Source organism: Platalea leucorodia, assembly GCF_965183815.1.
Source record: "Platalea leucorodia genome assembly, chromosome: 12".
Lineage (NCBI taxonomy): Eukaryota > Metazoa > Chordata > Aves > Pelecaniformes > Threskiornithidae > Platalea > Platalea leucorodia.
The window spans coordinates 1,295,042-1,309,874 of NC_138834.1; the positions used below are offsets into that span (position 1 = coordinate 1,295,042).

The following is a 14,833-nucleotide window of genomic DNA, read 5'->3' on the forward strand; positions in this document are numbered from 1 at the left end:
TTACACTTTCAAATAATTTATTTGTAGTAACTTGAAAATTAACCATAGCTGAGTACTCAGCAGTGATGGGACTACAGCACAGTATTTGTTTGGCTAGCAATGAAATGATGACAGGAACCGCAAGTCATCAAACAGATTGCTTTCATTTTGGTCACTTAGCAAAACAATTATGATAGAGCTGGATTACATTTAGCAGGAAACACTGAGCCTCATTAATGCCACTACTTCTGCAACAAACCAAAACTCTAATTAAAGGCATTCAAGGCCTGGGCAGAGACCACAGACACTTTACAGCAAGGCTGAGAATTTCCACTACATTTCCATGTTGATGCTCACACGAGTATACTGAACTCATCAATATACATCACAACGTCAAAGATGATGGAAAACCCAAGCCCTGAATCCACGCATGTCATGAAAGTCTATCTTGTACAGAATCACTCGGAATACGGGTAAGAGGCGGATGGCCAAGAGATCTGGGTCCAACTCTTCACACCAGAGTAATTTGCTGGACACCCAAAACAAGTCCCGTACTGTGAGCTTTCCTCCCCAGATCAGCAACTCACCTGGATGTTAGACACTCTTAAGAGCATTTACAGCATTAGAATGAACGGCATCCATCTCGTTCTGCCATAATTCACTGTGTGTAACTGAAGTAAGGTCAGTCACAACCAGCTAATACACCTAGTTAGATATTACTGTCCTAGTTCACACAAAGGGCAAAGGCACAATTAACATGGTTGAAAATATTCTCATACAGTACATTCTCACACTACAGATGTCCATATTCTTTAAAAAAAAAAAAAAAAAAAATCACTATTTGACACACATTTCTTTAACAACCACTGCTGCAACTATAATTTCTAACCTTCAGACCCGCCCCCCATCACTTCCTACAACTAGCTGCAAGAGATTTGTAAGGAAAGGCATTTACGACTTCACAATTTGTTTCTGAGATTCGCCGATGTACTTCATCATCCCTTATTCGAAGCGACACCTTTCATCCTCCCGAGCAGTTCATGCCGGGGAGCTTCCGCGCACGTGTGGCGCGCCCACCTGCGAGGCAACGCTGAAGTCCTTCGGAGAAGCACAGAAAGCAAGCCGGAGCTTGCGCACAGCGACCCACTGGTCACAAATTCTTCGATTTTATGTGTGAATAAGCCCACAACAAGGGCAGTAAGGCGGCTTGCAGCTAGCCGTTACGAACTCCCACAAACGGTTTCAGCTTTGCAGTCTGTGCTCTCTCAGGCTTTGCCCAAAGGCTCAGGCCAGCTCGCGGACCTGGCTGGGAAGGACCAAGAGCTGAGGTGACCCGCTGGGGAGCCGAATCAAACTTCCAGTTAATCCCACTGTTTTAAACCTCAAGGCTAGAAGATTTTTCTTCTCCATCCTCCCTTCCATCTAATACTACTCTTAATAGATGTTAACATAAACTGACTTCTTTTATATTTATATATATATATTTTTACATAAATATAAAATATATTTTATATTTTTACATAAATATAAAATATATTTTATATTTTTACATATATATATACACACACACTTTTTTTTTTTAACAGCAGCAGCTTTTTGCCTTACTGTTTTTTCCTGGACAGATAAGCTACTGTCTCATTACTGTAGTTATCTCAGTCAAGCAAGTAGTTTTAATTGCTACAAAATGATTCTTAAAAACTTTCATTTTAAGCCCTGACTGATGTTACCGAACAATTTCTGATGTCACGCTGAAAGAAGTATAGACCATCAGAACTCAGAAGGAAAATGGAGCTTGCCGTTATCCTAAAGGGACTGCTAATTAAACTAGACTCTGGGGAGAAGAGCAACCGGAGGTGGAGACTGAATTTAGTCTTGTTCAATTAACGCTTTTAATGTTAAAAGCACCTCTACTGACTTTAAGTTGCTTTAATTGCTGTTCTAAACCATAAACTGAATGAAAAGATGAAAATGGGCCAGCATCCAAAACTCGGAATGAATCTGAAGAAATCCTTTTATCGATGCAGTTGTTTGGGTATGTATAATTCAGTACTTGCTCTACACAGTAATTCACAACGTCTGGACAGCCGTCGTATTTTCTGCTACAGAACAAAGCTGTTTCCATCGTTCCAAGCAGAAAGTAACAACATTGAAAAGATTTACTTTTGTGCATATACACAGGGCAGAAGTAGTAACAAACCCCTTAGCTACTCCTCAAACAAAATTCTGTTTTTACATATGCAAATTTGGGACTACCAGCATTAAAACTGCAACAAAAATTGATTTCTCAGACTCATCCTCATGTTAAATTCTTAGTGACTGCCGAAAAGAAAAGTAGCAGCAGATTAATTTTAATAATTGCCCTCTGCACATCTGCTGCTTGCTTGACTTGCTAACTCGCAATTCGGCACGCCTCGGTCCTGTGAGCTGCCCACAGGATAACTGCACGCCACCTCAATTACACCTGCACAATTAAGTTTCTCTCTCTTTCTCATCCATGCAAATACACAAAGATAATTATCGTCTTGGGATGCAGTTTGTTTGCATTATTTCCACAAAGCTGTCTAAACAGAACCACACGGATGGGCTCATCGTCCTCATGCTGCATCCTCTCCCCTGCGCCACACAAAGCTCCTTGCTTTCATTACATTTGCCCAAAATAAAACTTCAGAGTTAGGACTTCAAATTGCAACACTGTCACGACAAGACAGAACATCACATAACTCTCGTACCAACAATACTAACTTTTTAAAATTGTCAATCACTAGTTATTAAATATGGATGTGAATACCTGAAGTAAAGAATCAGTCATTAAAAGAAAAAAGAAAGAAGACCACATCCCAATTTAACTACTTATTCTAACACAGGTTTTTTTCAAAAAAGGGGTTTTTCTTCCATTGTTCCGATATAAAGCTACTGATGCACCAAAGAGAGCCAACAGGCTTGGATGATCCTTGCCTCTGATGACCCCTCTCTGATGAAATCCCCAGGACACAGAGCTGGGGCAGAAGATGGATTAGGACGGTTTAGGACGGAGAGCTGCGGACGGTTTAGGACGGAGAGCTGCGGACGGTTTAGGACGGAGAGCTGCGGACGGTGGCGGGGAGGGCAGCGTGGCTTAGAACCCACCAGCTACTGCTCTGCGGTGGAGTGGTGACCACAGCACGTACTGCTGGACCCGTCCCCACAGCAGAAGCAAAGCATCCTCAAGGAGCAGACCCTGAACCGTAAGTGGCTTTTCAAGAACTGCTGGCATTTTCATACAGTCCCAATTCTTACATGAACCATTCACTTGTTCCTGCCAATCTCAACCTGATTCTGCCGGACCACCTCCTTAGCAGAAAAAATAGGATTGCACACCTAACATGACCATTTTAGTACACAAAGACAGCTACTTTGAAAGAAGACAGGGTCTCTCAAGTATTTGTAGAGAAAGGATGAACACAAGAAACACTATTGCTGAAATAAGCCCAGGCCGGTCAGACCCAACGTACCTCTGTGGGATGAAACAGCGTCAAGAGCCACTGGGTAAGGCACCAGTAACGAAACCCAATGACTTCACCTGGCAGCAAAGACAACACCTGGACACTTGACCCTTCAAGACCCTGAATAATTATCTAGAAACTCCGAGATCCTGGTGTGAACTTAAGAGCTGTACAAGAAAGCTCAGCAAAGGCGAGTATCGTGCCAGTTCAGATTCACGTGACTAAATACAGCGCTCAAGTCTGGAGAAGGTTAAACCAACCAACCAACAATCCCCAACCCCAACAACGCACGCTGTCATTAAAGGAAAAGAATCCCGAAATATTTTACAAGGGAAGGTCTAGGTATCAGCTCTGGCATTGCTTAACAGCATTGAAGGGAAGCACTTTACCAAAACAGATCATCTGCAAAGGAGCGAAGCGAGTGATCAGGCAGCACAACGCAGAACTACCACAAGGCCTCCGACCGCCTTGGCAGACAGCTCCCCGCGCTCCGGCCGGGTGACGGTGGTCTGGCCCAGGCCAAGTCCCATCTCCCCTCCCTTAGCAGGGGGCTTGGGGGCCAGGGAAGCGCAGACCAGGCAAAGAGTGAAGACGTCAAAAGCAACGTTAAACACAGGTTAAACACACCCAGTTTCTGAAGACAAATGAGCAAAATCAGCAACACATTTACACAGAGAGAGAGAGAGTAAAGAAACCATCTTTCTGAGTCGGACTGGTGGGGGCCAAAGGCGATTTTTCACTTTCACGCCAGCAGAGCCACCACGTTGGAAAGGCAAGCCGCCTGACACAGAAGAAGGACTAACGAGAGCTTCAGTAAGATACAGTCATCTGTGCTCCGGAGGCCAAGAGCTCTTTCCTCTCAGGACTGAGGAGATCTGGTAGCATGCCAGAGCTGCTGACTACAAGCATCTTGCCTTCCATCTGCTTGCAGCAAGGCAGCTGAGTTTTCAGGATGCATGGGTCTCACCAATCACCTGTCTCAGGGAACTGATGAAAACACGTTTCAGCACAGATAAAAGCTGGGAGAGACCTTGTGGATTTATCATCTTCCTTGTGGCTTCAACATAGGCACAGTTGAGTAAACAGGTGAAGGATTTGCACATTTAATCCTCAACAAGTGTTATATTCATCACAGTTCTAGCAGGTGTCCGCTTAGGATAAAAGACCAGAAAGGCTTGGGATTTCAGCAGGGAACTTTGTGCCAAACATTGAAGAGGAAATCTAAAGACTTTGCAGAATGAGGTCCTACTTTTGCCAGCCTCTGCTCCCTGACAGGGGGATGCACAAGACAATTCAAAATTGGACTGAATCCTGTGCTGAGACGAGCCTGAGTTACGGGCCATATGGTTAAAACACCGAAATCCCCTTGACTGGAACCACCTAAAAGCTGCTAATGGATGAGTTAACTCAGGTTGCTGCCTGCCACATGAAACTCAGCCATACGTCAGTCTTCTGCTACCAGAGGATCAACAAACTGAGATCAAATTCACTCCAAGGAGGAGCTTCAGAAAAAACCGAACCTCTTCCAAACCGACTGCATTTTTTTGCTTCATGCCGTCCTGCCCAGGCATGTCCATACACTCCTGCCCCAAACTAGACAACATCCCCACGTTGCCTGCATCCTGGTATTACGCTTACGGTTGGTCGTTAAACCAAAGAGGCCGATCTACAGCGACACGTATCTCCCCGCCTTAAGGATGCCTGCGTGGGTGCTTGAAACGGGTGAAGTTAGGCCAGAAGTGCTGACGGAAAGCTTATCCACAAACATAGGCCTTTATATTCTAGATTGAAAAAAGACACCAGAAGAAGAATGTGACTAACACGTATGTGACACCAATATTCTCGCACTGTCTATACATAACAGAAGCAAGAGAGACGCAGCGTTACAGGTATTTAATCTAAAATCCGGCTCGTGTCCTGGTAGTAATAATTTGGACCACAAAATCACCACCAAATACAGTCTCAGTCTCTTAGATCAGGCTTCTGCCATAGAAAATTTAACAGCTTCTGTTGTTGATTTAGTCAACATTAAAAATTCATATCTAGTCTGGAACAGTAACACTGGCAATAGCTGCTCCAGAGCTTTTAGGGGAAAAAGAAGTCCCATGAATGCTAGGACAAGTGCAAACTGTAGTGATCCACCCTAGAAAGAAATTACCACAGAGGCAAGAAATTAGAAGTTGAACAGAAGATAATTTAGAAAAATAAGATGAATTATGACTTGCCATTTTTTCCTACTCATCTGTGTTAAACTTCAATTTAATGATTAAAAAACATTCAAATAATAGTAGGGAAGTCTTTTATGAAAGAAAACTATTCAGTACTTCCTGCTTCTCTTTCAAAAACGACTGTATATAAAACACCTAGCAACACCATAAGACTACATATTTTTAAAGACTATAATAAAAGATCTCCTAATTTAATAAAAGCAACCTACCAAATGACTAAAAAAGGGCATAAAACCAATTAAAGATGTGTAAATACCTTTGCAAGTAAATTTGAGTAACATTAAATCAGTATTATACACCCCAAATGCCCTTCTCACCCCGATTTATTATGCAATCTGACTTAAACCAAACCAGAGCACGTGCCGAGGAAAAGAACATTAAGTGCCAGGTATTCTTCTTGCAGAAAATAACATACCTTACAGCAGAGACACAGCATAAAAGAAAACAAGAGACGAACCCAGCCGCAAGCACTGAAGAGCCAAGAGAGGAATACTTGCCTTTGTGCACTTATCTGGATTTGTAGATGTTTGTGAGGAGGCACACTTTTCCCCAGTTTAAAATGAAATGTAAGTAGCTTAAAATGAGGCTGGTGATGACAGAAGGAAAGCACAATAGATATTTATCTCCGGGATCAAACGGAGCAGGGAAGGGATGGAAAGAGCAATCTGTACTTGTAATCCCCTTGGCTAGGATCCCCTCCCGACACAGCTGGGTTGCCTCCTTATCACACAGGGGGTGAGACTCGCTGCCACGGATTCAGATGAGAAACCTCCTCTCAGACGGAACAGCATCGAACCGACAGCACGGATCCTTATTCCACCTTTCAACTACTAAACAAACGAGGGCAGCACTTACTGGGAGGAAAATGAGAGAATAACTGAAGTTTCTGCAGCACGTTATCCAACAGAAAAATTCTGTTCCTGACACGATGAAGATGGCCAAGGTGAAAGTTGGTGAGATGTAGAAAAGCTTCTAACAGTGTTGTTATTATACCTACTCTACACATACAAACTTTTTGAAATCAAAAGTGCCATCGATTTGTCACATTCATTTAATCATTTTCACAAAGAATAACTTATTTTAAAAAGCGCAGAGAGGAACAGTCAAGTAGTAATTACCCTCATCTAGTACAAAGCACTATTTGTAGTCTTTAGTTTCTTGGAGATCAGTAGCATATCTGAAATGCAGGTTTATTGAATTGTTCGAGTATTTCTTTGAAATGTCAAAAAGTAACTACTTACGAAGAGGCCCTCATACAATCTTCTTATGTTCTCACCAGCTAAAGTTTGCTGCCACAGTCAGGCTAATTACTTGTCAAAGCCTCTTGATCATACTAAATACAGAAAAAACCTCACAACAAAAGAAATGTAAAAAAAAAAAAAAAAAAAAAAAAAAAGTTGTGAATTGGTCCTATCCAAACTGCAAGGAACAATAAATCAAAGACATGTTTCAAAATGCAAATGGGTAGGTTCTAAGAATACGCTTAATTATTCATCATGCATACAGTTTGAAAAACGTTAATAAAAATTTAAAAGCATTGCTGCCTGTTTTTAACAAGAACTGTAAACTTGCTTAGATGCAGGGGAGCACCAATTAAAGCCTGATAGATTGATCAGTATTTTGGCACCCACTGGCTACAGGTATTCCCTTTAGCCCCATAAAACGTTGATGCGGTGCCACTGGTTGGTAAGCTTGCAAGATCAGAGACGTCACAAGGGACTTCAAGGGGGTTCTGGGAGATAGGCCTCGATACCTTGTCTCTTTATTTTTTTTTTTAAATATAGAAGACAATTTGCAGGTGCTTGATTCCATTTAGCTTTAAAATGAAGTTGCAGAACCCTGAAGGAAAATAAAGCTATCAAAGTGTGAATGACACAACATCTCCAGGTAGGAACGCTCCACGACAAGAGAGCGAAAAGGCCTCCTCAAACCCCACTGACAACTACTGCAAGTGAAGCCTTCGGCCAGGGGTATGAGACTACCTACACGCACAGAGGCAAGCGGGTTCCAGACTCTCTTTACAGCTCTGGAAGCTACTTGAAATTAAAAGGAAAATAATGAGAACTAAATCCATGTCAGAACATGAATCATGAGGATATGACTTCATGCAGGCACACACACACAAGTTTGTAGACTGCTTGGAAAACAAAGTACACAAGTTTTTCAGGTTCACGCTCAGAAGATGACTTTTGGTTGAGCAATAAGACTCCCTTCCCAAGCTTGGGGTTTTATTTTTCTCCAAATGCAAGAGCTGATAGCTGCGAGCCCAGCATAAACAACTAATATCAGAAAACATGGCATAAAATAGAACATCTCTTGGAAAGGGGACTGAAGCGAAGTAATTTGTGACTGGTCACTTTAGTTACATTAAGTGCAACACAGAAGCTCTTATCTCCCCTTTATACAGGCAGAGGACAAAATAATGATCTGGTCTTACAAAACGCTGAAGTACTTCAGCGAGGTTCAGCACAGCCCGGTCGCGCAGCTGACGGTGCCACAGGACCGGGAGCTGAGGCTGTCCCACGCCTCACAAGACAGCTTTTCTCTAAGAAGGCATCCCTTCACCACCACCTCTCAGCTCGTCTGCAACCCCAGCCAGCTGCTCCGAACTCCTGTTCGGCAGACGTGCGCACAACCAGACCTGTCAGCAGTCTCACAGGTTACCAGTCCCTCTCGTCACCTTGCTAGGGTGGGATGGCTCTGGGACAACACAATGCAGGCACAACTCCTTTTTTAGGAAGAGAAAAAAAGTAACTTAGCCCTCTCCTATAAGATCGTCTCTTTCTTTCTAAATTCAACCTAAACGAAGCAGCCCAGACACACAGTGAAAAGGTCCTTGAGCACTACCCTCACTCCCTTCTGTATTTCATGTGCATTCTGCACTCATTTATGGGCTAATGAAATGATGGGTTCTACCTGTTTTCCTGTCAAATAATTCCAGAACTTACCAGACCATTAAGAGTTCAAATGTACATGTTCAACTAAGCAAAACGGCTGCAGATTAGCATTGTAAAAAACAAATGGGTTTTACCTTCCTTTGTGAGGTCTTACTCTCTCTGGCACGCCTGCAGATGTCCTCCGGTTCACAGTGGAGTAATCAGGATCCAGTTCATATCCTTCATCATCTACTCCAAGGCTGCGGTTATCATCTTCCAGTCCATAGGGCTCTGGCTGGAAGCGTTCTGGCTGGGAGCGGTTCAAGTCAACGTTGCTACCCACTGGCACCTGAGGCTGGGCAACAGGACCATAGTTATCCCTTCTGCTTGGCAAAGTGAAGCTACCATCATCTGGCCTGTAACTGTTTCCTGGCACGTAGGCATAGCGAGGACGGTAGTTGACACCACGAGACAAGCTGCCGTAGTTATCAGATAGATCTCCATAACCATCGTGACCAATATAAGGGCGATACTGGCCTTCGTGGCTTTCAGGGTAAGAATCGTTGTAGCTGTTGTAAGATCTGGTTAACGTGGAAGATGCTTGCGGTGTGATGTACCGCTCCCCGTTCTTCATGTACCTTCTGTCTATGGAATCTGTGTAGCTGCCCATGGGAGACGAGCCATCCATTGACGGCAGGCCATCAGGCCCAAGTGGCACCTGGCGCACTGTTCTGGTGGTGACTGTTTTGACCATTTTGGTAACCTGTGAAGTAGAAGTGAATAAATATGTTAATTTTCTGCTTGCTGCACAATGTGATGAGACACATGGGGAGCTAGAACAGTAAAACGAGGAGAGTGCATCACAACACGTACTACAGCCACATGCCTGTTGAATAGAAACACTGGTGTACTCAAGTTCACCTACTAGTTTTAGGATTTAATAGCGGGAAAATATGTCCATGTAAAGCTGAAAAGACAGGTCACAGAGCCAGAGTTAAATGCACTCTAGGGCTTCTACTACCAAACCAAAACCACCGCAGCCACGCGACAGCGCGTGGAAGCAGTGCAAAGTCATTACACCAGTTCACGTTTGCCCAAAATGTTTTCAGGAGGCATCTTTCCTAGAGCAGACTTTACAACGTTGAGGAGCCACAGCCCGTCCTCCCACAATTAGCATAAATACCACATCACGTTCTCTAGTTTGACAGAAATACAGTTATATGCTCCTGCCTGATCTGTAACACTGGGTAACTTGACAGAGCTCAAATTTGGCAGTAATATTTAGGAAACTATGATCTCAAACAGAGAAGTTTCGGGCTTCTAGCTTTTAGACAGCACAACTACTTTCTCTTTTAAGATGTACTTACATCCGATCATCACCATACAAGCCCAACAGGTAGTTGGTGTCATTCCATTATTTTGGTGGCATTATTTGGCAATAATGAATACTAATGCCACACAACTTTTGCAGCTGCAACTACCCTAAACACACCGGGCTAGACAAGCTTATTTAAAACATTAAAGAAAAATCTGTACACGAATATACCTTTATCTTTTCTTCCTATAAATCACATCTCATTTCAATGCAGACAGAATTAAACTATTTCACATAAGTGACAAAACCTGGGAATGGTAAGTGTCCGGAGGGCACTTGGGTTAAGGGATTCTTGCTGAAGGGTAAGACGACTCCTCAAGAGTTCCCAAGAACGTTCTGCCTTCGTGGGAAAGGTCTGGTAATCTGCCTAAGACAGTGCCAGACAAACACCACTACTATTTCCAAACTAGCAAAGGACCTTCTGTTTTGGTTGGTATCTGGGGTCCATCAACTTCTGTATTGTCTTCCAGAGTGACCAGCAAAAGCTGTTTGGGGGAGAACACGAAGTCCAGCAGAAGCCAATCTATCCTTGCCCTAACCCTAATAAAGCTACTTTAACATATAAAGTTACCCTAACCCTAGTAAATGCTGACTTTCAGCCCTTTGTAAAAAAACCCAACCAAACACCCACAAAGATGAGAGGGAGGATCGATCCACCAGAGAGCATTACGCACTGGGAGGGGAGGAACACAAACCAAAATTGTTAAAGAGAGATTTGGGGTTTCTAAAGTATTACAGAGGTAAATAAGCATCAGTAAACAACATTTTTCTTCACGTAAGCCACAGAATGAAATGCATACATCAAGAGAAACAGTAACTATAACATGTATTCCCAGACTGCTCAGCGGCTCTGACGTCCAAACAGATATCTTAACCTATAGCCTCTGATTTAAACATTTAAATTGGCACCAGATTAGCCAAGCTGCTGCTAAAACAAAATAATTAAGAGTGCATCTCTTGAAGTGGCTCCAGACATGTCCTCCAGCCAGATGTTTTCACACAGAAACCCCAGACAGAACAAATTCACCCAAACAGCATTTCTTTTCCTAGAGACATCTGTGAGCAAATGATACTTCAGCCTAATGAAGTAATGAAATCCTGCACGACTGCAGGCAGCACAAATGGCTCTCCACCAACAGCACAAGGCAGGAGCATCACCACGCTGAGCGCGGCACAGCCAGGTACCCGCACGGCCTCAGCATCTCCTCTGGGCCACAGCTGAAAGGATTTTCCTTTTCAACCCAAAGGGATTTCCTTAGCAAGTAAACATCACCAAAGATGCTAGCTTCCATGCCTCCAAGCCTTCTTTTTTCCCTTTTTTTAAAAGCACACATTTTCATAACGAAAAGAAAGGAAACTAGAAACTAAACATTTGTTTTATGACATAGAATCCAACAGTGGTTTTTGCTTATTACCTGTGCCCAACACTTCTACTTTCCACTCAGTTATCAGCATGCCTACTGTCGTGGCATTTCTAAAACCAGACAGCATTTAGAGGAGAAAAAGAGCTGGCGTCGCTTACAGTAGCTCTTTGTAAAGCGGATATACACAGGGCAACACAGCTCAGCATTCTACTGAAGTCTGAAACAAAAGTTTTATTCAAAGTAATATGTTCATAAGTGATCTTCTAAGAGTAGAAAAAGCAACATTTCTCAGGCCTGAAATATGCAAGTTTTGCAAAGCAATGACAAACCTGGAGGCAAAGTGCTGGGCCTTTGCCTTCATGACTTTGGGCACCAGCAGCGGGCCTAGCACGCAGGAAGGCAGCGTTTCGACAGCGCGATGGATCAGAAGTCGATACTTCTGCCCGGGAAGGGACAGAGAGGCAGCTTTCCAGATGCCAGGAAGAGCACTCGCACAGCCGCACAAAGCCCCTTCTTTCAGCACTATTCAACAGGAGCCAGATACTTTAAATCTAATTCCGAGTCTCTCTTTTCAAGGCATATGTTGCCATGCGTGCATAGCTTGTCGTGTAATTTTTCATAAAATTGTCCAGATCAGACAATGCAAGATACCCAACAAACCACGTCTGGCTGCAGCAACAGCACGAAAGAAGGAACAAGCTTTGACCTGCAGGATCCTTGGGCAGGGGCATCGCTGCCGTGCGTCCTCACCCAGCATTCCTGCTGCCAGTTCTGGGCTCCTGCTCGGTTTTGCCTGTTGATTTTGTTTTGGAGAATCACCGTTATTGTCAAACAGGATGAGGTAACACAAGGCAGAAATGTTATGGCAAGGACAACTGTCTACAAATATTCAGTACATGTACACAAAAAAGACAAAGCAGAATTTCAGAACACTTTGAAAATCAATTCCTAGACAATTTGTGACTTTTCAGTTACATTTAATGAGTTTTTCACCACGCTCTGGTACTCTACAGAGTATTTACAGAGATTTTTTTTTTTTTATATGACCAACACAGAATGCAGGAGATTCATTTGCAATTTTTTCCCCATTTGCCTTGTTTCCCCTCTTTGAGACTAGCATAGACAAGGTTTCAATGGCTGTGGCCAGTCAAAAAGACACACTTAGTGTCAGCCAACACACGTAAGAACAAGTTTACAGCGTTAGCACAGCTTCACCTCTTGTTTTCTGAACGCTGCCCCTATTAACGAGCGGAAAGAATCAGGACAATCAAAATCCCCTTGTCAGACACATAAAAAGGAACATTTCACTCAAGCATTAAAGTACACAATTCTCATAGCATAAAAGCATTCAATAATGCTAAAGGTGTTATGGTGGGGCAATCAAACCAAGTCTCTTTATATTTTGAGCGAGAGGGAGCATTTGCACTCATGCCTCATTTCTCAGGGGGAGGCACTGAGATAGAAGATTTATCATGTGATAAACAGACTTTCTTGCCTACAGGACAATAAAGGGAAGCTTTTTGGAAGCAATTAGCCAGCACACAGAGGAAGGTCCATTTATTACATTTCCAAGCAAAAAAAACCAAACCAAACCAAAAAACACCCCAACAAACCAAACATCTTTATTTCAGGAAATCCAGCTCAAGGGAATGATTCATTTATATTTCTTAAAAGAACACAGGCAGCCTTGAGCAGCTGGCAGTACAGTAATCTTCTCTCCCAGCATTTCTGTGGTTTTCCTAATGCTGGTGCATTAGCGGGAGAGAACGAAGCTATTCCAAAGGGGAGTCCCAGCAGACTGCCTTGTCGGAGACTCCTGGTCCTTCAGATGCACCCCGCCTTGAGAGAGACTTCTTAGCATGAGCTCCTCACTACAGATATGCTCCAACGAAACATTTAGAGATACAAGTTACTTGGAGAAAGTGTAATTTGAGTTCTTCTGTTTATGTTCCATCTCTAAAGAAAACCCATTTAAAGAGTTTTTTTAAGCCCGATTACAAACCAAAGGTGCTCAATTGTTCAGCGCTACAATCTCATAGAGTACCAGATGAAAGCTTCAGATTACTTCCCAATGAAGAGGTTGCCCGAGTACGCTTGAAGTATATCTGCAATTCTTATTTCCTGTAAACTATATTAAGGTTTCAACCACAGTAAAAAAAAAAAAAAAGTAAAAAAGGAAGTTCCAATATACCAACTTATTCAAGCCCTCTGGAACCAAATCCTATGAGACTGCAAGTGGGTGCCTTCATTGCTGCTCCCCCCGCCCCAGAATATAACTACCTGTCAGGTTTACTAACCTTACCATTGCACTCCCCCAAATAGCAATTATTTTGTTAAATAATTCCCCTACAGGCCCCGTGATAACGTTTGGACTAATTCTGTTTCTGGAAACACATTTGCCAAGGGAACACAGAAGAAATATTCACACATTTGAAGCAGCTTCTGTATTTTTCTGTCCCTCATCCTTCTATGTGCCTTGAAGGATGGGAGAACAAACATGAAAATATCCAGCGACTGGGCTTACTGGGTGCCTGGGCAGGTGGTACCAGCGGATCCCTCCAAGCGCAGAGCGCTCAGACGCAAGAGGAGGGAAGCCTGTACCGAGATGTCAGCTGAAGTGGGCTGTCATGGTCAAACGCAGTCACCTTAACCAGTACCTACCATTCTGCCTTCCATGTCGTTACTGAGGTTGGTTTTGTTTTGCACCCCACCCCCTTTTTTTTTTGATAAATTAAGTACATTATAAAAGCTGACAGGGCTAAAGATTTTGTTGAAACTATGTCATAAAACAAAAAACAGATGAGAAGGAATGTGCAAGGATAAAAGCATTCTGACATTTCTGAGAGCTTATTTTTGAACTACAGACTGTAAAAATTGATCAGCCCAAGCAGGTTGAAGCTATTACCTTTCTGTTAAATGCTGTGTAAGAACTCGCCCCATAGGTTTTCAAAACAACAGCTCAAATTTCTCCCCTTCAATTTTAAGCTTAACATTTCACATTTTCAAAGGGCCTTCAACTTCAGCTGAAACCCATTCCTGTTCTGTAACCTAATTCCCTTGAATTTTCTGCAAAGTTTCGAAGAACTGCATCTCAGGGTACCCGGCACCGCCACCGCCGAAGGGTTTCGGTCAGAAGCACCTTCCCGTCGCTGGGGCTGGGAGGCGGGAGCAGCGGTTGAGCGCTGCTGGGAAAGATCTGCCCTTGCCGAGTATGAGAAAGAACAAGGCAAACGGACGGACTGGAAACGAAACAACTTTGTGCACAGATTGATTTCACAGTTTGTTATCATAAACCATCATTTTCATGGAATAAAAGTGACCTAAATCTCTCCAATCTTCTAGCATTTCAAAGATAAAAGTAAAAGGTGCCTGAAGAAAACAAAAAGCAAACATTAACACAAGCACACACTCACATTTAATTTTCTTTACCGGGTTCTCTTGAGCCACTTACACACAGGCTCCCGCTAGCGCCTGGCAGCGGTCCAGCCGCCAGGCACGGCGTGGTAGCCTTCCCCCCAAGGTGACTTTC

General features: G+C 43.2%; 1 protein-coding gene across 1 annotated transcript in view; it reads right to left on the minus strand.

Moving 5' to 3' along the window:
- ARVCF (ARVCF delta catenin family member) overlaps window positions 1–14,833 on the minus strand; it is a 169,114-nt gene that overhangs the window by 74,992 nt on the left and 79,289 nt on the right. Inside the window, exon 4 of the mRNA XM_082325454.1 lies at window positions 8,721–9,328. Coding sequence (XP_082181580.1) covers window positions 8,721–9,328 — 608 coding nt within the window. The remainder of the gene's footprint in view (window positions 1–8,720; window positions 9,329–14,833) is intronic.